The sequence below is a fragment of the Panthera pardus genome, unplaced genomic scaffold, assembly GCF_024362965.1.
Source record: "Panthera pardus isolate Hobbes unplaced genomic scaffold, ASM2436296v1 HiC_scaffold_27, whole genome shotgun sequence".
NCBI classification, from domain to species: domain Eukaryota; kingdom Metazoa; phylum Chordata; class Mammalia; order Carnivora; family Felidae; genus Panthera; species Panthera pardus.
In genome coordinates, this window is record NW_026526843.1 from 91,950,205 (window position 1) to 91,972,783 (window position 22,579).

At 40.3% G+C, this 22,579-nt stretch overlaps 2 protein-coding genes across 9 annotated transcripts in view; both read right to left on the bottom strand.

Annotated features, from left to right (window-relative positions):
• The window catches only part of SYTL5 (synaptotagmin like 5), a 270,623-nt gene that overhangs the window by 125,065 nt on the left and 122,979 nt on the right, over positions 1-22,579 (bottom strand). Inside the window, exon 1 of one of the 8 annotated variants that reach the window (XM_019417272.2) lies at positions 1,005-1,059. The exons of the other annotated variants lie outside the window; for them this stretch is intronic. The gene's annotated coding sequence lies outside the window, so the exon portion shown is untranslated. Of the gene's footprint in view, positions 1-1,004; positions 1,060-22,579 lie in introns of those variants that run through there. 8 annotated transcript variants of the gene reach the window in all.
• On the bottom strand, positions 18,074-18,623 carry LOC109248004 (huntingtin-interacting protein M). Its single transcript, XM_019417277.2, has one exon. The coding sequence runs from the start codon at positions 18,520-18,522 to the stop codon at positions 18,184-18,186; it is 339 nt and encodes a 112-aa protein (XP_019272822.2). The 5' UTR covers positions 18,523-18,623; the 3' UTR covers positions 18,074-18,183.

Genomic DNA, 22,579 nt, shown 5'->3' on the forward strand with positions numbered 1-22,579 from the left:
TAGACTCTATGTAGGCCACCGTTAAGTTAATATTTCAATTAACCAATCAAGTAAACTGTTACAAATCCCGCCAGCTACATGAAGTACTACACTAAACCCAGGATCTTTGGAAAATGCACCATATCAGTAAATTCACCCCAATCCAGGGTTATATCACAAATTCCTTGCCCTAACATCCTACCCTCTAATAATATAATTAGTAAATCCTTCAATTATCTTGGTGTATAATCTAATTCCGTCAAGGTCACACTTTGTACTTGTCCCCCTGGAGCATGCTAAAATCTGGCCACCAGTTATGGACCTTGTGGTAACAAGGATTATTTGGGATGGGTGTTGAGAACAGACAACGTCTTGCATCAAAGGTAGATAGATACATGGACAGACAATAGAGGTCCAGGCTAAAAACGAGTTATCGGTAAGGATATCTGAAGTTGTTTATCAAAACCAAAGGAAAGAATAGTTCCTCAGGTGTCCATCTGAGAAGAAGATTGATAATAAAGACTATAGTGCAGGAGACCACTTGAAGCCTGGAGAATTTCGAAGAGTCATAATGTTTTAGCAGATCCTTTTCACAGGAATCAAAGTGAGCTAATGTTGGAAAATCAGCAGAAATGTCTTCATACATGTAAAATTCATGGTCAGATAACCCTAACCCTTAACAAACACCTTAAACATTAGGGGGCTTTAAGGCTGGTATAAGAAGATGCAACATTCTGCCAATAAGTTCAGCTAACTAGCATCCAACCCCAATTAACCAAGCTGTCTTTGTGGATTGCAAATTGTTCCTAGAGAATCCCGCTTCCAAAGTCTTGTCAACATGACCTAGCTGAGAAGACACTAGATCCTTTGTGGAAAGCTATCCATGCTATTCAGGCAAGTAGCTTGCAACTCCAGGAAGATCTATGTGTAAACTAAACCAGAAGTTGACTCTCACCTACCCAGACCTCTTTTCTAGAGGAAGAAATATCCATAAATGCAGCCAGCGTGCTGCCCCTCATACTTACTATTCTTAGCCATCTGATTGGTAACGCCATGTCTGCCAAATGCAGCAAAGAGCTGTGGAGAGTAAGATGAATAACATTTATTCCTCGAAGGTGGTCATACTTTGGTCTACACTAGGAGTTAACACAATTTTTCTATTAAGGGCCAGCCAGTAAATATTTTAGGCTTTCTGGTCCAAGAGGCAAAACTATTTTGTAGATACTTACATAATAAGAGAAAACAGATGCCCAGAAATATTTTATTGACAAAATTCAAAAAACAAAAAATGATTGAATATTCGTGTCTGGTTTTGTTTGTTGATTGGTTTTTTGGTAACACAGATTCACCAATGAGAAGAATGGGGTTGTAGGGCAGATAATGTTTCACTTATCTGTTTCACGTTAGTATTCCTATAATCAAAATTATTGTGTGCCTGACTGCATCCCAGACCTACTAAATTTGAACCTGAATTTTAACAAGAGGCTCCAGTGATTTGCATGCACCCTAAAGTTTGAGAACACACCAGTCTAGAGTCTCTTAGTACCATCTGAGCTGCATCTCTATTCCTTAAATTTTTTTTAGCATTCATTCATTTTTGAGAAACCGAGAGAGACAGAACATGAGCGGGGGAGGGGCAGAGAGAGAGGGAGACACACAATCGAAGCAGGCTCAACACAGAGCCCGACGCGGGGCTCGAACTCACAGACAGTTAGATCATCACCTGAGCCAAAGGCGGAGGCTCAACCAACTAAGCCACGCAGGCACCCCTGCATCTCTACTCCTTTGGGAAAGATAACAAGAGCTGTGGATCCTAAAAAAGGTTCACGACCATATGAAGTCCATTCAAGATCTCCTACAGGGTCTGTAGCCCTGAAGCTAAGACCTCAGGGACTTTGCTGTCAGGCCCACCCCAGGATGAATATGTTCTAAAATTAGATTGTGGGGATGGTGTCTAACGTATGAATATATTAAAAAAACATTGAACTGCACACTCCAAATGGGTAGATCTCATGGTATGTGCATTTTCTCTCAGTAGAGCTGGGGTTTTTCTTTAATCAAATTAAAGAATTTGATGGTAAGGCACTGTAGTTTTAAAACTTCCCACGGGTTTCCAATGGACAGCTCAAACAGCCAATTGCAAGAACTCCAGGTTTTGGAGTCAGGAAGCTCTGAGTGGAAATCCCAGCTTTCCTACCTACTATGTTAAAGAAGCTATTTAATCCTTCTGAACCTCAGTTTATTCTTACGTAAACTGGAGATACTGATAAATACCCACCTCGTGGGGTTTCTGGGAGAATCAAAAGGAATGGCTAATGCCAAATGCCTAGCATCATTCCCTGTCACATACTCTTGTCCCTTGTGAAGCCACAGAATTCCTCAGATAGCAAACGCAAAGCCAAAAAGAAACCATTATTATACTTCACGTTATCCAAATCATAATCAATTATATCTGTTCTGTTATCCATGTGGCATTATATTTTACATTGGGTTGTATATTTCTGGCTTCATTAGTACACTTGCCTTAACTCCTTTACCTTATGGCTCATGGTAAAAATGATGGTAAACACTCACATAGCACTTACTTACAAAGGCCAGGCACTGTTACAGGGTCTTGGTTTACATATGTTAAGTCATGCAATCGTCGCATCAACACTTGGAGTTACTTATTTTTATCATTACCATATTACCGAGAGGGAAAACAAGGCAGAGGGAGACTAAAACACGTGCCCAATGCCACACAGCGCACGAGTGGTGGAGGGGGGATTCCAAATAAGCCAGGGTTCCTCTAGTGACTGTGTTCACGACCATTATACTGTATTGTATACCCACATAATTTTGTCTTGGTCAGTCTTATACCAAGGCCCAGTACTCCTGCTTTTGAGGGTTCACATCTGTAGGCACCAAAAGACTGTACAAAGATGGACATACAGACACATCAGAAAAATGAAAGATGGACTGCAGTAAATACAGATCCTTTGTTCCTAGGAAAGGTGGGGTCTGTGGCAATGCTGCTCTAAACGTGGTTCACCTGGGTGGCTCAGTCGGTTAAGCGTCCAACTTCGGCTCCGGACATGATCTCACGGTTCACGTGTTCGAGCCCCACATCGGGTTCTGCGCTGACAGTGTGGAGGCTGCCCGGGTCTCTCTCTCTCTCCCTCCTTCTGCCCCTCCCCCACTTGCACACGTGCTCTCTCACTCTCAAGATAAATAAATAAAACTTAAAAAAATAAAAATATTTAAACGTGGTTCACATACTGGTGCTGGGACAAGACACATACAAAACTGATAACATTTAAAAACTTTTATAGAAATTTGACGGTGACATGCCAAAGGAGTGTGTCATCCATGGAATCATGACACAACACAATTTACAAAAAAGTGTTAGTCTGAGGTGGCTTGGAAAATTAAAAACAAAGGAACTGGTTCTTTGCCACGGATCATTTGGGAAACAACACTGTTCTCGATGTTTTCTTTTTCTTCAAATGTTCCTCAAGCTAGGTGTTCTCTCTACCAAGAGCAAAGCTTGGAGGTCAGAACATCAAGTTTTATTAGAAGACAGTATAGAGAAAACGTAGGATAAGACACTGGAACAGCTTCTCCTGACTAAAAAAGGAAATGAAGCCTCCAGCAGTGGTCAGGATGTGGAGAGGGTAAAGAAAAATAGGTTAGGAAGGGCCTGGTGCTACTTGGCTCTTGCAAGCATGGCCTGAGGAGCTCAGCTGGGGGAGGGGAACTTAGCATGGTTGAGATAAGAGGAAGTCTACAGGGACCAGCAGACCTACGAGCCGAGAGAATTCAGGCTCCTCTACCGTTGACAAAAGGTCATAGAGAGGATGCCAATTGGCGAGACATTGGGAACAAGGCCAAATCAGCAACAGCTTTATAGATGCCAGCACAGATTGGGTGAGCCTATGAACCAGGAAGAAAGGTAGAAACCAGGGGAGGAGAAAAAATATCCCAGGGAGATACTTCTAGAAGTACTTAATTTGACCAAGGTCAAATGACTCACAGACATGACTAAACCAAGACGTGATCATGGTTACATGAAAAACACTTGAATAGTCCTTGGGTCATAGTAAACCACAGAAAGTGTGACCAGTTACTAAGATTATTAGTGGCAGCAATGGACCTACATTTTATGTTGGCTGACCCAGGGTCAATAGTTTTTCAATATAATCAATCGAATATTATCCCTGGATTTTATCCTCATTGTTCAGGAACCTATTCTGTAGATCTGTGTGGTGCTAATACTTAGTTACATCCTATTGTGCTTAAGTATAAAACCAAACACACAACTATTACTCACAAGGACAATAAAAAAGTCAAACAGGAATTCACTTGAAAGAAAATCAATAGCTATTTTGTTTGTTGTATATAACTGATTTAGAAATAACCTTCCTGTGTTTGGAGCTCAAACTCAGTAATAGCCAACCAAATTAGATGACAGTTATGAGCAGTTTGAAGTAAGTTAAATTCTTCCTTCTTAAGCATGGCTAATGCAAACAAAACATTCTAGTCTTTTCTTTTTCCAAATTATTGACTGGAGTTCCTTGTAGTTATTTCCCCGGGCTGCTTTCTTAACCAGAGGGCAGTGATTCTTTGTCACAAAATGTTTTGTTTTGTTTTAATTTTTTTTAACATTTATTTATTTTTGAGACAGAGAGAAACAGAGCATGAATGGGGGAGGGGCAGAGAGAGAGAGACACAGAATCGGAAGCAGGCTCCAGGCTCTGAGCCATTAGCCCAGAGCCCGATGCGGGGCTCGAAATCACGGACCGCGAGATCGTGACCTGAGCTGAAGCCGGACGCTTAACGGACTGAGCCACCCAGGCGCCCCACAAAATGTGTTTTAATATATGTCTAGTCCTAGTCAAAATGTAAAACTTTAAAATCATACATTTGTTTGTAGACACAGACATCTTTGGATATACCATTATTTACTGAAAGTCGGAAAAAATGCCTATTTCTATTAGGCCCTTACTGCTTTGTTTGAGACCATATCCTTGATATATCAACTGATTTAAATGAAATTCATTTCAAACATTTTCATCATATACTGATTTTAATGTAATTTCACGCCAGGAGACTAAAAATCATTGCTGTCTACAAACGGCTCTTGGGAGGATCTATTAATGGATTTTTCTATACTCTCGACACATGAATTAAATAAATATGTTTATTACGACCTTTCTTGGTCTGTGTTTACCAAGTGGGCTGTTGCTGAACTATTTGCAATCCAAATAAAAGTATGTTTAGATTCAAAGTCTATTTTTGAATCCTGGAACATCATTATTTGATGGCGACATTCCAAGTATGATTTCTCTACACACAGCTCCCATCCCAACTCCATATTCTGTGGTAAAATCTATCACTTCCATTCTTAGAATAAACTGTTAATGTTCAATGAGTTTTTCAAAATTACATTGTTTGGTTTGGAAAATTTTTACTTGTTTTAGTTATTTATTTTTAAAAAGTACCTCTTAAAGTTGCTTCTTTATACATCTTCCTAGTTTCTCTCCAAGTCCTGATAACGCTTTTGGGAATATTTTCTGACTGTACAACACCAAAGTGAAGTCTATTTACACGAACCACAGACCCCTCAATGAATTGGACGTGTTTTAATGTAGGAACAGAGTGCTTCCTGGCATTCGATTAGAAAGATTAAATCAAATTAGCCTGGATAAGTCAACTGTTGCAAGGACTGGAAACTGCTAAATTAAACTCTAACATGAGTTACAAACGGTATTATGTCTACTTGGAAATGAATAAAGTTATTAAGGGGTTCAGTGGAGGAAAGACTGATTTTAATATTTTTATTCAGTGAAGAAGAAAATGAAGTAAAAGCCTAGTAAATTATTTTCATAGCCAATAATGCTTAAAGTAAAAAGAAAAACACGAAAGTGAAAGAACACTTAAATGAACAAGGAGTTAAAATAGGAAAATGAAATAACACAGCAATTCTAAATACTGAGTTTGAACTTTTGAAATGTTAGCAAAAACAAAGATGGAAACGAACACACATTCAAGAGAATATCCCTGTGGCCAGAAACCACAATGAAGTAACAGTGCAAAGTACCCGCCAATTTACAGTATGATATGCTGTCTAGGAAATAGAGAAGATCATTATTTGAGACCTTTGATGTTCGCATACAGAATCATAGACGAGAAAAAAAAATCAGACTCCTCTTGCAAAGACACTGGGAAACTTCGTGCAAATCTCATTTTAGTAATTTTTATATGTTATGAAAAACTATCAAGCATTTAATAGCACTTGTCAAGGAGAACTGGAGCAGCATAACCAAAGGCCAGAGCACAGAGGGGCCGAGATGACAGGACTCAGTGATGGAGAATATGGGCTTTGGCCCTGACCTGCCTGGCTTTGAAACCTGGCTCAATTATCATTAGTTATGCATAACCTCTATGATCCTAAATTTATTCTTATGTAAATGGGATGATGATGATGATGGTGATGATATCTTGTGGGATTCTCATGAAGATTCAATTGTTTAAATAATTTAAAGCACTTCAAACCACTCGTGGAATGTTTTAAGTATTATTATCTGTTTTCTTAACACGGGGGAAAAAAACCCTCGCTCAAACTAAACTACTGTGTGAGTAAAGATACATACTCTGGCCAATGGGCCTATAAATTGAGAAGAAGAGAATTTCTAAGGTCCCTTGCACTGTGAAATGTTATAAGCCTATGCTTGTTAAAGAAAGAAATTTCTAGAATACAGAGGATTGTTGTCTCTTTTTTGACATCTGGATACTGATATTTTGATTCCATGAAATACTGACATATTTCATGACTCCAAAAGGCAAACTATTTACCATTCCTTTTTAACTTCCCCAAAGTGTCTGAAAGACCATCATCCCTATCCTTGAACCCCAACCGGTTGTTCAGAATATGCATGGCTCCTCGATGTACATTTGCTCAATTCTGTGGCAGAGGGGAGGACCATTTTTTATGAGTCACGAGGGATTTAGCCAAGTATACGTATTCACTCTGTGGTTGTGTGTTTCCACCCTTGATGGGGCACTGATCTGCATAAGGTAACTCCATTCTAATATATCATTCCCACCTTGTATCCACATGCCCCACCACCACTTCCACACTTAAGAGTACTTAAAATGTGCCAGGCATTGTTTTTAAGTATCTTACGTCTATTAACCCTTCCAATCCTACAATATCCCTTTGAGTAGAAATTTTTACTACCCCCATTTTACAGAAGAGGAAACTCAGGAACAGAGAAGCTAAGTTTCCTAATTTCTTACAGCTGTTAAGTAGTAGAGCCAGGATTCAAAAGCAGGTGGTCTGGCTGGAGAGTCCAGCTGCCCAGTGCCTACACTATACTGTCCCAGTATTTAAGACCCAGGACCTTTGTTCTTGCCTCTTATTCTTCTATTAGCAAATCTTACTTTAATGTTTATATAGTGCTTCACACTTGAAAACGATTTCGTCTCCAAGATCCTGTTTGTTTCTTGTGACCACCGCATGAGATAGGAGAGAGAAAGTGCACAGGAGGCCCTAGATGTTAAAATAAGAACTTAAGGCTGGATATTTGGCTACCAACGCCTGTGTTCTTTCTATCACACTTATAATACTGTCACCAAGGTTTGGGAAAAGAAGATATCCGTGGACTTTCTGGTGGAGGTGGGGTCTAACCAAGAACTCGAGTTCTAAGTGGCTCTCAGACTGAGGGAGGAGAGGATGAGAAAATAAAGCATAAAAGAAAAAAATAATAACCAAAAAGATACAGGAGAAATGATTCTAGACATCATTGTAATGAAAAGAATAATTGGAACTGATAATGGTTTGGGTACTGAAAGCAAAGGAAAAGTCAGAATCAAAAGTGACTCTGAGGTTTCAAATGTGCAAAACCAGGAGACCATCAACACCATTAGCAGAAACATGGATGAAAAGAGGAGGACATGAAAGACAGTGAGTTTGGCTACAACCATGATGAATATTAGGTGACAGTTGGACATATGAGTGAGAAAATACATAATAGATGGAACAATCTGGAAATGGATATATTACAAGCATTCACTTAGAGGTGATATTTAAAACTATGGTTTCATGGGACATCACAGGCAAGGAGAAGAAGAAAGAGATTATGGGCCAAATGATACACCTTTGGGGGAACGGACAAGTAAGGAAGAGAAGCAGACAGCGAGAGGCAAAGTTGTAGAAAAGTAGCTGAATAGATAATATAGAGTCATGGATTAACAAGGAAGGGAGGATTCAAGACGTAGGAAGTGATTATGAATGTCACATAGAGCAAAGGAGTCAAATAGAATGAGGATTTGGAAAAGCATCCTTCATAGCACCTATCATAATTGAAATGAATTATTTAGGTAAATTAACATCTTTCCTAACTATACTAGAGGTACACAAAGGCAGACATGAGAGTTGCATATTTACTGAATGAATGCATGAACGAATGACTGTAATTAGATTTCCTAATAGCAACACAAGTGACCCTTGGAAGTGCAATGCCAATAAAGTGACAAAGATAGATGTTATATCACAGGGAAATTAAAATAAAGTGGGGTTTTATTAAAAGAGAAAACGGGGGGCACCTGGGTGGCTCAGTTGGTTCACCTTCCAACTTCGGCTCAGGTCACGATTTTGCAGTTCGTGGGTTCGAGCCCCGCGTTGGGCTCTGGGCTGACAGCTTGGAGCCTGGAGACTGCTTCGGATTCTGTCTGTCTGTCTGTCTGTCTGTCTGTCTCTGCCCCTCCCCCGCTCACACTCTGTTTCTCACTCTCAAAAAATAAATAAACGTTAAAAAATTTTTTTAAAAAGAGAGAGAATGGGTAGCAAGGCACGAAGGGGCAGATTTTATTAAGTACCTCTTAGAGATGTGTTGTGGTGAAAGGGGAGAAAAACCAGATCAAGTAAATTTCCTATCCCAGAGTGTATGTATTTATCAGAGTTTGTACCTCGAAGAGGTCTACCTGACTCCCCGATGATCTTCCAGAACTTAATGTAGCCACTTCAGTTGCCAGCTCTACAAATGATGGAAGCAATGGAACCACCTCTTTTATTACTGCTGTGTTCAGTATAATTGGATGTCTCTGGCTTAGGTGTGATGAAAGATGTGGAGAAAGCATGGTAAGCAGAAGTCACAGGAAGCAATGCTACTACCCACAGAAAGACAGAGCCAGGAATGAAACCAAGTTGGAGAGAAGTTAAAGAACCCTGTGAAATCATCCAAAAGTGGGGAAGTATGTGTGGGGGTGAACGTGTGAGAGTAACAGTACATACACAAGCAGCATATGGGATGTACAAAAACAGAGTTACAAGTAGATTCTAAATAGAAAGTATTAAAGATGATTAGCTAAGTTATTACATATGCTGGCAAAACAGGCATAACATATGCCATTGTAGAAGAGAGCTTAGGTAAAACAAACTGCTCATTCCACATATTAAAGCTGCATTTCTTTAACATACGAAATTAGCATAAGAAAATAGTTTCAACAAAAACACTAAATGTGCCTCCAAGACACAAAGAGGTAGAAATATTATTTCATTCCCTAAACCAATTAGAAGACATTAACAAACTGGAATAAACTGAATGACAACACAGCTAACTCCCAAACTCCGGCTGGCAGAGAATTTCAGAAAATCCTAAGTGCCCAGAAAAACCATGATTTGACAACAAAAAGACATTTTCTCATCTTCCTTCTTATCTGTTTCCCCAATATTAGTTGTCCATATGTAAATGTGTACACACACACTCAGGGATGTATAGATCCATTTAAGGATTTCACTAGAGTCCATTTCAATGTCTTCGTGCACTTAAGTCATGGGGTATAAATTGTAACAGTCTTGTGCTTCAGCTGTTGTCTAAATATGCAAACATCTTATTATAAAGTAAAAAAATTAAACACCAAATTCCTGTGCTTTAAAGACATTTTAAGGAGGCTAAGATTTTAAAATACGTCATCATATACAAGTAATATTTGCTATATATAATTTTGAATGCTTTAAATATATAACACCTTTTCTCTCCAAGTACCTGGTTTGATATATTGTGTTCCAAAATGCATTTTTCACTTAAATGAGAAAGAAAGCACTGCTAATTAAAACAGTCTGTATAAAAAAGAATTTTCCAAAAACCTGATGCATCTTTCTAGTATACGTTCATATTCAGTCAGGATCTCATTTCCTCATGGTGTTAAAAACACCACATTCATGTGGAAAGTATTCCAAAGTTTTCAGACTTTTGCAATTTTTCTGTTAAACATATAACCACATTGGATATTTAACCATATCAAGAACAGGACTGTTATTCAACAATGCTAAATAAAACATCTGAGATTTAAACAAATGAAAGAAAATCAGAACACAAGGATTGCTACCTTATACACAAAGGTGCGACCGGTTTTTGGTAAAGTGACAGGACTTCTGCTGTGAACCTGATGTCTTTATGTCACTAGGAGATATATATTTGTTCATGGAGACACTCATTGTTCAGTAGGATCTAGCACAAGGTTACAACTTATAGATTCAATTAAGCCCTAGGAACCAGAAGATGCTTCTATTCCCCTCCTCAAGCCATCAAACTTACACAGCAGCCCAACGATCAAAATGTCCCTTCTGTATATATTCCTTTCTTTCTCATTTCATTGTAAAATCTCATGTCAAATAGTGGAAAGAGTCATTCATTTCCTGAAAAGCAAACCCCAACCCCCGACCACACAGAGATCAAAAATCAAGAAAGGTGATGTCACCCTGAAGACCCCTAAGCACATGACTCTTACCTCAATATGATGGTTAGAGTATTTTGTAGATGCACTTTTCTTTCGGACATACAAGGTATACAATGCTGGTCTACTTGACCCTCATGGAGCGCTAGGAGAAGGAACTTGAAAAACCAGCCTCTCGTGTTCCCACAATCTATTTACACACTGAACACACCCAGTAGCTCAGAGTAATGTTTATCTGTGGTAGACAGCTATTCCAAGAAGCAGGCAATATCTCCGCTTTCATAAAGGAATGCCTCTGCTGATTAGCAGGGGAAAGGTAATAGCTGTTTCGTCCTCTAAAGCACATTAGGGAAGACTTTTGAAAAGAGACACTTTTTCAATTAATACTTTCAATTAACGTTTTAATGTTTCAATTAATGTCTTAATTAATTAATGTCTTTCAATATTCTGTTCCTTTAACTATTCTACTCTTAAAAGATTCGAGGAAAATATATATTTGATGATCACAACTGACACATATGTGCCAGGTGAAATTCCAAGTGCTTTACATATATCATTTCCCATAAATTCCAAAACTTACGAAGGATGAGCTATTACTAGCCCCATATTACAGATGAGCAAACTAGGTATTTTGCCCACAGTTACCCAATTAATACATGGTAGAGCCAGAAGTTAAATCCAGGTACCCCGTCACCACAGTCCATGTGTCTAACCATGACAATGCACTGTGTATGATTTTTTTATACTTATGATTTTGAAAAGATAACTATAATAGAACGTCATTGCTCAGCTGAACGTTAGATAATGAGTAAAATTTTCCTAATGCTTGTACTATATACCGCCTCTTAAGATGGAGTCAGTAAAAATTCTGGAAGATTATTTCCTTAACACAATTATTCATTTATGTTATCATAGCACGCTTCTTTCTAGCTGCAGTAGCCCTTTGGGGTCCCAGAGAAATGAACAGAAGATGAGTTCAGCTTTACATATCAAGAGAACTATTACTTCCTTATGTCCAAAGAGCCACACAGAAAAGCCAATATAACACTTTTTAAAAAAAAAAGTCTCAAGGATATCTGTTTTGTTCTATTTGTTTTTTTTTTTTTTTCTGACTGGATAATTCCTATTGATCAGTCTTCAAGTTCACTGACTCCTTCAGCCACCTCCAAGCTGATGGTGAACCCGTGTAGTGTGTTTTTTAGTTGGGTTATTGTAATTTTAAGTTCCAAAGTGGTTTTTTTTTTTGCATTTATCTTTTTAAGACTTTATTTTTAGGTTTGTTTTCTTTTTTTAAGTTTATTCAGAAAAAGAGAAAACACACGCAGGAGGGGCAGAGAGAAAGAATCCCAAGCAGGCTCTGCACTGACAGTGTGGAGCTGGATGTCCTGAGATAGTGAGGAGCTGAAACCAAAAGCCAGATGCTTAAGGACTGAGCCACCCACAAGCGCCCCTGCCCCGCTCCCCCCCCCCACCTTTTTTTTTTTGCATTTAAAAAGCACTTTAACATGCAGGTGAGACAAACAGCAGGCAGATACCCAGAAGGTGACATAGTTGTTTCTGGGGTATAGAAATTGGGAAGGATTTGGAGAAGTGACTCATTCAAATTCCCAATTAAGTTCTAAAGTTTTAATTTGGTTATAGTGTCCATTTACCTGTTGAAATTCCCTACCTGTTCATTCATTAAGACTGTATTTCCTTTTATTCTTTGAAAATATTCTCCTTTAGTTCTTTGATCACAGAATAAATGCTTTAAAATCATTGTCTGAAAAGTCCAACAATAGGGCATATTGGCTTCCTTTTTTTTTTTTTTTTTTGACTATAGGTCACATTTTCCTGTTTCTTTGCATGTTGAATAAATTTTATTGTATACTGGATGATGTGAATATGTTAGAGATTCCAGGTTCTGCTATCTTCCTCTGAAAAGTGTTGATTTTTTGTTCCAGTAGGCAGTTCAATAGGTTTGTTTTTATGTTTTGTTAAGGTAGTTACGGAGAAAACCCAAGGTTTCCCCAAGCCTGATTAATTTTAAGGAATCAGACTCCAAATTTTATCTCTTCTACAGAATTTATAAGGGTAGGATTTCATTATTTTTAAGGGTGGCTCTATTAGAGGTTTTACTTTAGGGCATGGCCTTTACTCCTAAGGCATAGTTGTAACATCTAATGGTTCTCTCGTGGGTTAAGGAAAACCTTTAAACATGTTAGTTTCATATCTGTATGAACGTCATGGTTTTATCTTGTTCTGACAATTATCTTCTAATCATCTGAGAGGTCAAATAGAAATTGCCAATACATTAACCTACCAGAGCTAGGTAAATTTGAATGTAAGAGAAGTGCACCTGAGGCAGAGTTTAATCCCACGTGTGTCTTTCTTTTCTTGATGATCCAGGTGAATCCAAAGCACGAATACAATGATGTTGAATCTGTTTCTCTAGTTTTAATTTTTTTGATCTACTATCTCAGTCTGTTTTATTTTGGATACATTATAGCCCATAAGGTATTGCTGTTCTAAAGTAAAATGGCTTTTTGTTGTGGAACAGGAATGAGAACGATGAAATATAAAAGTGAGCATGTACAGAAAGCTGTAGAAGGGTCACAAAAATTGAACTTGAAAAGGGACGCAAATTTGTACTAAATTTTTCCAAATTGGACTCAATTTTCATAAGTTTATTTACAGGATTTTCAAAAAGAGATTGTGGTTACTTTAGTATCAAATATTATGGTGCATATTAACTCAATCTGAGGATTTGATTTGCTTTCAAGTAAGAAAGACCAAGTTTTGTAAGAGCATGGGTCTGGTCTTACTAAAAGACTATAAAAGGTCACACCTTAGCCATATGAGTTTCCTATGACTGCTCCAAATAATTACCAAAAGCTTCATGGCTTTCAAAACACATACATTTATTTGATTACACTTCTGAAAGTCAGAAGTTCAAAATCAGTTTCTCTGAGCTACCTTCTTCATAATCTGCCGTTTTGTATTTCAAAAAAATAACTTTTTTCAGTTTGTTCTGATTGCATCATGACCCTGATTATTCTCTTTAAAATAAACAGAAGTTACATAACTTTTGGATGGTTGTTTATTACATTGCCACTTTAAGTAACAGGTAGCCAAGCTACAACCATTCATGTTCGGGAGCTACCATAATCATTATCCTTTTTAAAAAAATTTTTTTAAGTTTATGCATTTATTTTGAGAGAGAGCAAGTGTCAGTGTGGAGCCTGATGTGGGGCTTGATCTCATGACCAGAGCTGAAATCGAGAGTCTGCTGCTTAACCGACTGAGCCACTCAAGTGCCCCTCCATAATCCTAAGAGCTTAAGTGTCCTGGTAATTTTACTTTTTGCTTTCCCAAAATTAATACTAAATGAAAAATGAAACAATAATTCAAAATATATCTTGCAATTAAAACTCTGAGATTTCCCAGAAGGCCCTGAAAGTCACAAAGATTCTGTCACCTTGCAGAAAGAGAAGTAGTAGAATTATGAGATTTATTTGATATACTACTGTTTAAGAGTTGCATGGGAACAAATTCTCAAAAGAGGTGGTCAATGTTCTCTAGGTTAAATGTGAATAGGGTTAATATTACTAACATAAATATTTTAGAAATTGTGTCATATATAAGATGTTCCTAGAGATTTGTCACTATTCTCACTGGCCATTGTTTGTTTTTTTTTTTAAGTTTATTTATTTATTTCGAGATTGAGAGAGTGAGCAAGCCTGAGTGGGGCAGGGTCAGAGGGAGAGGGAGAGAATCCCAAGCAGGTTCCACTCTGCCAGCACAGAGCCCAGTGCAGGTCTTGAACTCACAAACCATTAGATCATGACCTGAGCCAAAACCAACAGTCAGATGCTTAACCAACTGAGCCACCTGGGCACCCGTGTCCATTGTTTCCATTTAGTGGAATCCTGGTGGTACTTTACCTGATGATATTAAGGCAACAACACTACAATATTGTCAGTGCAACTTCAGTTAATTTTAAATGTTTGATTGCAATCTATTTTAACTTGCAACAAGTATCTTCTAGGTCAGTGCTTTCAAAATGAAGTTATACATAAAATTTATCCCTAGAGCTTTTATTAAAATACACATGTTCAGAACCTGCTCCAGACTTCTAAAATAGTCTTAATCAAAAGACTCATTTTTTTTTGAATTGGCTTTATTACCTTCTTTTGCATACCACAGGGGCAAAAAGTAATTTTGCCTTCATTTGCATTATTTTTATGCCCTCCCACAGAAGTTTTTACGTGTGAAAAATTATCAATAATAAATTAACCAGCCATTATACATGTCTGTCTCCTCCAGATTGTTTTTTGTTTAATTCTGCTGGTTCCCACAAGACCATACAACCAGCTACAGGACAGAGGGCCTGTTTTCAACAAAGGAGTTCTGTCTGAGAACTCCCAAGAAAAAGGACAGGTATTTCCAAGAAGAGGCTCTTGGGTACAGGCTTCTGATGTCACCACATGATCAACTTTAATACCACGTCAGTGGACAGAGTCAGAATTTTCAGAACAAGATAACTGAGAAGCAGAAGTGTCTGTGACACGGCTCAACATAAGATACGGTGGAACAAGACCTACGTTTGCCAAGTACAAAGATAAAATCAAAGTATGAAATCAATCATTTTATCCTAACCTATCAGCATTTCCCAAAGAAAACGAGTTGCTGATGGCACTTCCCTAGATTCAAGAGACACACTGAACATTCAAAAGACAGTACTGACGAGTTCATCTTCTTTCTCCCAGAGGAGAACATGAAACACTGTCTGTCTCAAGGCCCATTTCTCGGGACACAGGAGAGGAGAGAGCCTCAACATCAGGTAGGAGAGACAAGCTCGCCTTCTGACTGTGAGGTGAGGAGAGAGGAGGGGATTACCATCTTGGGGCCAAAGTGCCCCCAAATATAAAAAGGAGATCCAAAAGAAGCCCCATGTACTGTAAGAACTTTCCTCAGGAAAAGCTCTTAGGGTGGTAATTGTACATATGCTTCAAGCAGACATTTAAAATAATGTCGTCCAACCTCCTCATTTCACAGCCATGGAAGCTGACGTGCCCTCACGTAAACTACATTTCCTGGAGACCAGAACCTACTGAATCTTCACCTGCAGTTGGCAGGAAGAACTGGTCTTGGCTAAGGCTAGGAGGGTTTCGTGGCTCTCTGTAACAACCTACCAAGGAGCAGCGGGAGGTCACGCAGGTGGTCAAGGCCTACCAGGACCACCTACCACTTGAGGGCCAGGAAGTACCTGGCCAAGCAGACGGAGAGGAGGCTGCAAGAGATACAAAGCTGCTTAAAGAGGCCATAGATGCCTGGGATGGTACCTCCATGAGCCCCTCCCACATCACCATCACTGAATTATGAAAATAAAGAGTAAAGAAATTTGAAAAAGAATTTTGTGGGGTAGACATGCTGACAGTGTTTCTGTAAATATTCGGTTGAAGGGGAAGTAAGTGCGAAGAAAGGGTTCTTGTAGTTTTACAAGCGCATATTGTAACAAGCTCTAAATACAACCTCCACACAATTATTCTCAGGATACTTCTGTGAATTAGCTAAAAGCCAAGCTGGGTCTTGCTGCCTACACATATGGTGGCAGGAAGCAGAGAGAGGGTGAGTCCCCAGGCAGAGGGGAGCAGAGAGGAAACCAGGCTGAGGCCCGTCTGGTTCCTGGGTGTACCTCTGGCTGCTTCCTCTGCGTGGCACTCTGTCTCTTCCCAAGGTTCAGCAGGCTGCGGTCTCACAGCCAGTGGCCCAGGCCCCCCGCCATCGCGTGAGATCCAGGCCAGGGGCACCTGGGGAAGCACGCCTAAGCACGTGGTCTACAGAAAGGGAGAGACGTGCAGCTACGCACTCAGGGCGCACCCCGTGCCGGGCGCTGTGCTGTGCGCCAGTTGACAGGCACACAATGACTTAATCTTTGCAAAAATCCAAAGATGGGGGAACCCTTATCATCCCCATTTCACACAGGAAAGTGCTTTTCAGAGGCAACAGAGGAGTGTCCCAGATCACACGGCCACAAAGTGGTGAACTGGGATGGCCAACCCAGCTCCTCTGATCCCTTTGTCGACGCTGCCTAGGCAACCTCTGACCAGCCCTCTGTGACAGTCCAGAGGGCTGCGGGTGGGGGGGGGGGCCTTGAGCACATGATGAACCAGAGAAAATATTAAATGTTGACAGTCACAGGAAGGGGAAAGACTGCCAGAACACTTGACGTGACAACTCTTTTTAACCCAAAACGCCACAAGAGTCTTTGTAAGAACTGTATGTCCTCCCGAGTCCACCACTTGGGACAGAACTTACACGGAACACACTTGTACCTCTCCAAACACGTATTCAGCCACTGATAACTCTATGTTGCTCCATCAAGTATATGATCGTAGACGGGTTAGGTGTTTCATGGAGAATGAGATTACTACAGGAGTTTATAATGGAGTATATTTCTAAATAAATCTATTAACAATAACCATTAAGAACTTCATAGGATTGGGACACCTGGGAGGCTCAGTCAAGGGTCTGACTGTTGGTTTTGGCTCAGGTCATGATCTCACAGTCCCTGGGATCGAGCCCCGCATCGGGCTCTGCGCCGGTGGTAGGGAGTTCCCTTGGGATTCTCCCTCTCCCTCTCGTTCAGCCCCTTCCCTGTATGCTCTCTCTCAAAATAGAGAAACATTAACAAATGGTTTTTAAAAAGAACGTCTAGGATCGCATGTCTTAGGCCAGATGCTACCTTTCATAGTACTATACGGTTGACCAGTGTCTGCGAGAGAGGGCAGAAGGATATACTCCACAGAGTACCGCAGCACTAGCTAATAATCCCTACCTCGAGCCCTTTTTCGGAATGAGGCGGGGTATAAGGCCATCAAATCAACCTGAGCATAAGTCCTTCTACATGTACCTCTTCATGGTTTCCCCGTCGCTCCTCAATCTTCATGCGAAGCCCTGGCCCGTTAAGTGCGTGTCGGCTGCTATGCCACCCTCTCCACCCACCCCCACTGCCATCACCTCCTGACTTCCACATGGTCTCCGGTCAGGAATAAGGCCTGTGGCACCTCAGTCGTGGTCTTCAGCCCCCACCCTCCTGGGCATTCAACATGCCTGGGAGAGCCACCCCCACCCCGCCAGCCTCCTGGCCTCACAAGCCTGGCCTGGCTCAGCGCCAGTGAGGAAGTCTCTTCCCCCTGACCCGCTACTCCCTCAGGGCCGCTTCCCGCACTGTCCCCAGCGAAACCGCTCCCCGAAATGCCCGAGTCCAGCATCCCACACTGACCGCCCCATCCACCCTCCACCTCCTGTGGGAGGTCTCCTCCCGGATGTCTGACAGACGCCTCCAACGCAGAATGGCAGAAACAGAAGCCAGTCAGAAGCATGGCACTTAATTTAACTCGTTTATTTACTGATGACAGAGGCCAAGGATTCCTCAGCTATGAGAAGCTTTGTCTAAGACTAAGGCTGTGAAGACTCCCTCCAGGCTCTGGGACCCAGTCTTTAGCCACTTCTCCTGGGTCCAGGCATCTCATCAAACAGAGTGAAGCTCACATTCTTCAAGTTTTGGGGGCGCTGTCCGTTGCTGCCAACGCCTCTATCATCTTGTGGGACGGTGTGCATATTGCTATTGATGGCCTCATTGGCTACCATCTGTAGGATGTAGTCAGTAAGGTGGTCAAGCATGGTAAGGCGGAAATGATTTGTGGATGAATTCCAGCCTTGGGTATGGTGATCCTCAAGCAGGAGGCGGTCCACGTAGCTCAAAGGACACTGTAGCTCACTTCTTATAAGATGGGATGGAGTCTGACAGGAGCTCGCCTGGATTTTTTTCCCCGACATGATGTTGGCTGGGTTTGGCTCCAATCAGTTCTGCTTCCTTCTCCAGTTGGATTAGGTCTCTCAAGATACCAGCAGTTAACCCTCCCCACTACATGCCCCTGCTCTTGCTCCTCATTGGTCAGGGAGCTGCCTTTGTGACATCTTACACTTTGTGATGTTACTGGTGCCCATTTTGTCATCAGGCATCAACCTGGAAACATCCAGGACAGGAACCTGGTCACCCTAATGACTGGACCTGATTTTGAGAAAACTGTAATTTTCTGCTTATTTTAACATTATAAAGATAAATGTGTGTTTCAATGGAAAACTTTTCTGTCTTAGGACACCACTCCACATTATCTGATTCTAGCCTTCTATTGTCTCTGAGGTCTTTTATTATCCTTTGTTATAGGTAGTGATAAATATGTAAAATGTGTTATCTAGGAGACATTACATTGACCCCCCCATGATATAATAAGACCACTTTTGCCTCAATTTATACACTGATTTAAATATTCTTGATTACATTTCCTGCATCTCATCCTTGGATTCTCTATGAACCTGTTATAACCTCTTCCCATTCCCTCATTGATTAAACAGAATCTTTTAACACGTTTATTTCATATCTGTATTAGTGTCTTGATTTTACACTGTTTGAGAAATACCCCTTGATCATTTTGGAAATCATAATGGGATGTTTATGTCAGAATCAGGTAAACGTTGTTGAGAAAGAGAAGTGTACCTTGGGCTTAGTTTAACCCCAGTTATCTTCTTGGCTGTCCTAGGGGAAGCCAAAGCACCAAGAGATGTTGCCTCTCATTTTTATCATTTAAATTTTCCTCTCCACTAAGTTTGTGTTTCTGCTTTCTTGTAGGTTCATTTACAGCTGATAACAGTTATATACCCTCTCGTGGCAAAAGAGAGAAGTAGAAGGAAGAGAGGAGTCTCTGATCCAAGCAATGGGGATCAAGGAGACAAACCTACATAGGTTTCAATCTGGGAATTATCTTTTGTGGCTTCAGGCTCCTCCCTCTGGTCACATGACTTTACCTGCAACCATGGCTCTGTCCTCAAAATCATCTTTCCTTTATTTTGAATGGAGCACATACTTATAGCTGAGTAGTTTTATCACCTTGTTTTCCTCTTGTCAAATTTTTGGAGTCCCATAGCCTTCTTTTATTTCTTCATCTATCCTTTCAGTTAAAGATGGCATTGTTTCTGCTGATTCAACATACTCTAAAGTCTTGTAGTCTCCCATTTGTGCCTTGGGGATTCCTGTCTTTAAACAGGAGACCTGTTCACAGTTCTCTCCAGGAATATGCCATCCCAACTCATTGCTTCTGCTGAGATGGCTGGAGGTTACCCATGATTCACATCCCGTATCACTTGAAAGAGCCCTCTGTATGATTGAATACTTTGATCTTTTGATCCCTCAAAGATGTCTAGCTACATGCTTGATTTTTATCTCCACAGGATGCTTTCCTGACATAAATCCTTTCCTTTTAATGTCTTTTGCAATCTAGATAGGCTGAGAATTGCTCCTATCTTCAAGTCCTGGTTCCCTTTTGCTTAAGAGCGGTTACCTCAATTTACTTTCTTCTAGCATTTTACTATAAGTAGCAAGAAGAAATGAGGGCACACCTTCAACACTTTTCTTGGGAATCTGCTCAACTAAATCTTCAACTAATTGTTCACAACTTCTGCTTTCCGTGTAATTGCAGGACAAAATTCAGCCAAGATTTCTGCCACTACATAACAAGAATCCCCTCTTCTCCATCTTCCATTATGATGTTCCTCATTTCTAAACCTTTACCAGGAACACCTTTGACACTTATATTTCCATTAATAGGTTGTCTTTGATGACTTAGGCCTTCTCTACAACAATGCACATTTTCTCCACTGTGCTCCTTACTTTCTTTTGGGCCCTCACCAGCAACACTTTTAATATCCACATTTCTACTAACTGTTCAAGGTAATCTAGGATTTTCTATCATACTTCTCGAAGTTATTCTAGCTGATAGCCATTATCCAATTCCAAAGCCACTTTCCCATTTTTAGATATTCATTACGGCAGCAAACTACTTCATTTTACCAAAATCTGTATCAGATTCCTATGGCTGCTAATGAATTGCTACAGATTTGCTGACTTAAAAGAATACATACTTATGGGTCACCGGTTGTGCATCCAGCTTTTGATTTCAGTTCGGGTCATGATCCCAGGGTTTGGGATTGGGCTCTGTGTGGAGTGTGGAGTGTGGAGACTGCTTGGGATTCTCTCTCCTCCTCTGTCCCTCTCCCCCGCTCATGTACTCTCCCTAAAAAATAAAATAAAATAAATCTTAAAAAAATACGTATTTAGTCTCGGACAGCTCTGGAGGTAAGAAGTCCAAGAGAGTGCCACTGGGCTGAAAATAAGTTGCCAACAGGGCCATGCTCCCTCTGGAGGTTCTAGAGGAAAACCTGTTTCTTGGACTTTTCCAGCTCCCAAAGACACATTCCTTGCATTTCTTGTCTGTACCCCCTTCCTCCATCTTCACAGTCAGCAGTGTGGCATCTTCCATCAGTCGTCAAATTTCCTTTTTCAGTGTCAAATCCCTCTCTGCCTCCCTCTTATATGGACATGTGTGTTTGCATTTGGATTCTATCAGAGAATACAGAATCATCTCTCATCTCAAGATCCGTATCTTAATCTTACATGTGAATTCTCTTTTGGCATATAAGGTAACACTTGCAAGCTCAAGAGGTTTGGATCTGGTTATCTTTGGGGGCCATTTTTTAGCCTACCATGGTGAGTATTCCCAGGAAACTAATAGGAAAGTGGGGCAATGAGACAGGGAAGGGAAGGAAGCAAACAAATGTCCACTATTAATCAGCTTAGTAGCATTGAAGAACTTTAGAGGACACTAGAAGATACACTTTCCAAGGGAAGATATTGCCCCAGCATTCTGGACTATCATGCTATTGGGCAGTGAGCTCTGAAAGCCTAATAAAAACCTTTACCAAAAAAATGCAGGCTCTAACATTTCGAAGTCAGGCAAATATGTATCTAATTGGTATGTGATGTGATGATATGGGCAGGACCCTGACAGCATCTTCTACACAGTAATGTTTATATACTTTCCTTATAAAGTCTTTCCTTTCCATCCTTACCTCCTGCCTGCTCTTATTGAACAAATGTTTATTGTGCAGCTACCTGGTAGCAAGCACGGAGATGCTAGATCTTTAATGGCAAACAAAACAGACAACTATTTTGTCCTTGTAAAGCATCCAGTCTAGTGGGAAACACAGAGGACCAAAGAAATGTGTAATTCCAAATTGTCATGTAAAGCTTGGTTTGCAAGCCTAATTTGTTCCAGAAACAGGCCTGTTATCCAAAGCACTTGTATATCAAAGCAAATTTCCCCATAAGAAATAATGGAAACTCAGATGATTCATTCCACAACCCAAAGATATTAGTGTAAAACTGACTACAATACTATAATACAAAAAAATAAATAAATTACAAAATATAAAGAAAAATAAACAAATTAACCTGCACTTACATTTCAAAGCCTTTGTGGCTGGTGTGAGGAAGAGAAGAGAATTATCATGTAGGATGACTTTCACTATCACTAATGGAATCACTGCTATCTATTGGCTCAATAGCATCTTTTTCTGCATGGGGGCCATTGTACATGCTCACACAGATGTTGACTACAGTGCAGTATTAATACACTGTCATATATAATTAATATACTGTCGGGTGCCTGCATGGCTCAGTTGGTTAAGCAGCCAACTTCGGCTCAGGTCATGATCTCATGGTTCACGGGTTTGAGCCCCGCACCAGGCTCTGTGCTAAGAGCTCAGAGGCTGGAGCATGCGTCAGGTTCTATGTCTCCCTCTATCTCTGCCCCTTCCCCACTTGTGGCCTCTCAAAAATAAACAAAATTTTAATATACTGTCATATATAATGACATAATATAATGTCATATACTGTATTTAATGTAACTGGCAATAAAGCAGCAGAGCAAAGGGTCTATATCTGCAGGCAGCCTGACCTAGAATGAAGCAAAGCATTCCTAAGCTTCCTCTTGTATGG

Coding starts and splice junctions, on each gene's coding strand:
- LOC109248004 (XM_019417277.2), bottom strand. CDS start 18,522: ATGTCGGGGAAAAAAATCCAGGCGAGCTCCTGTCAGACTCCATCCCAT.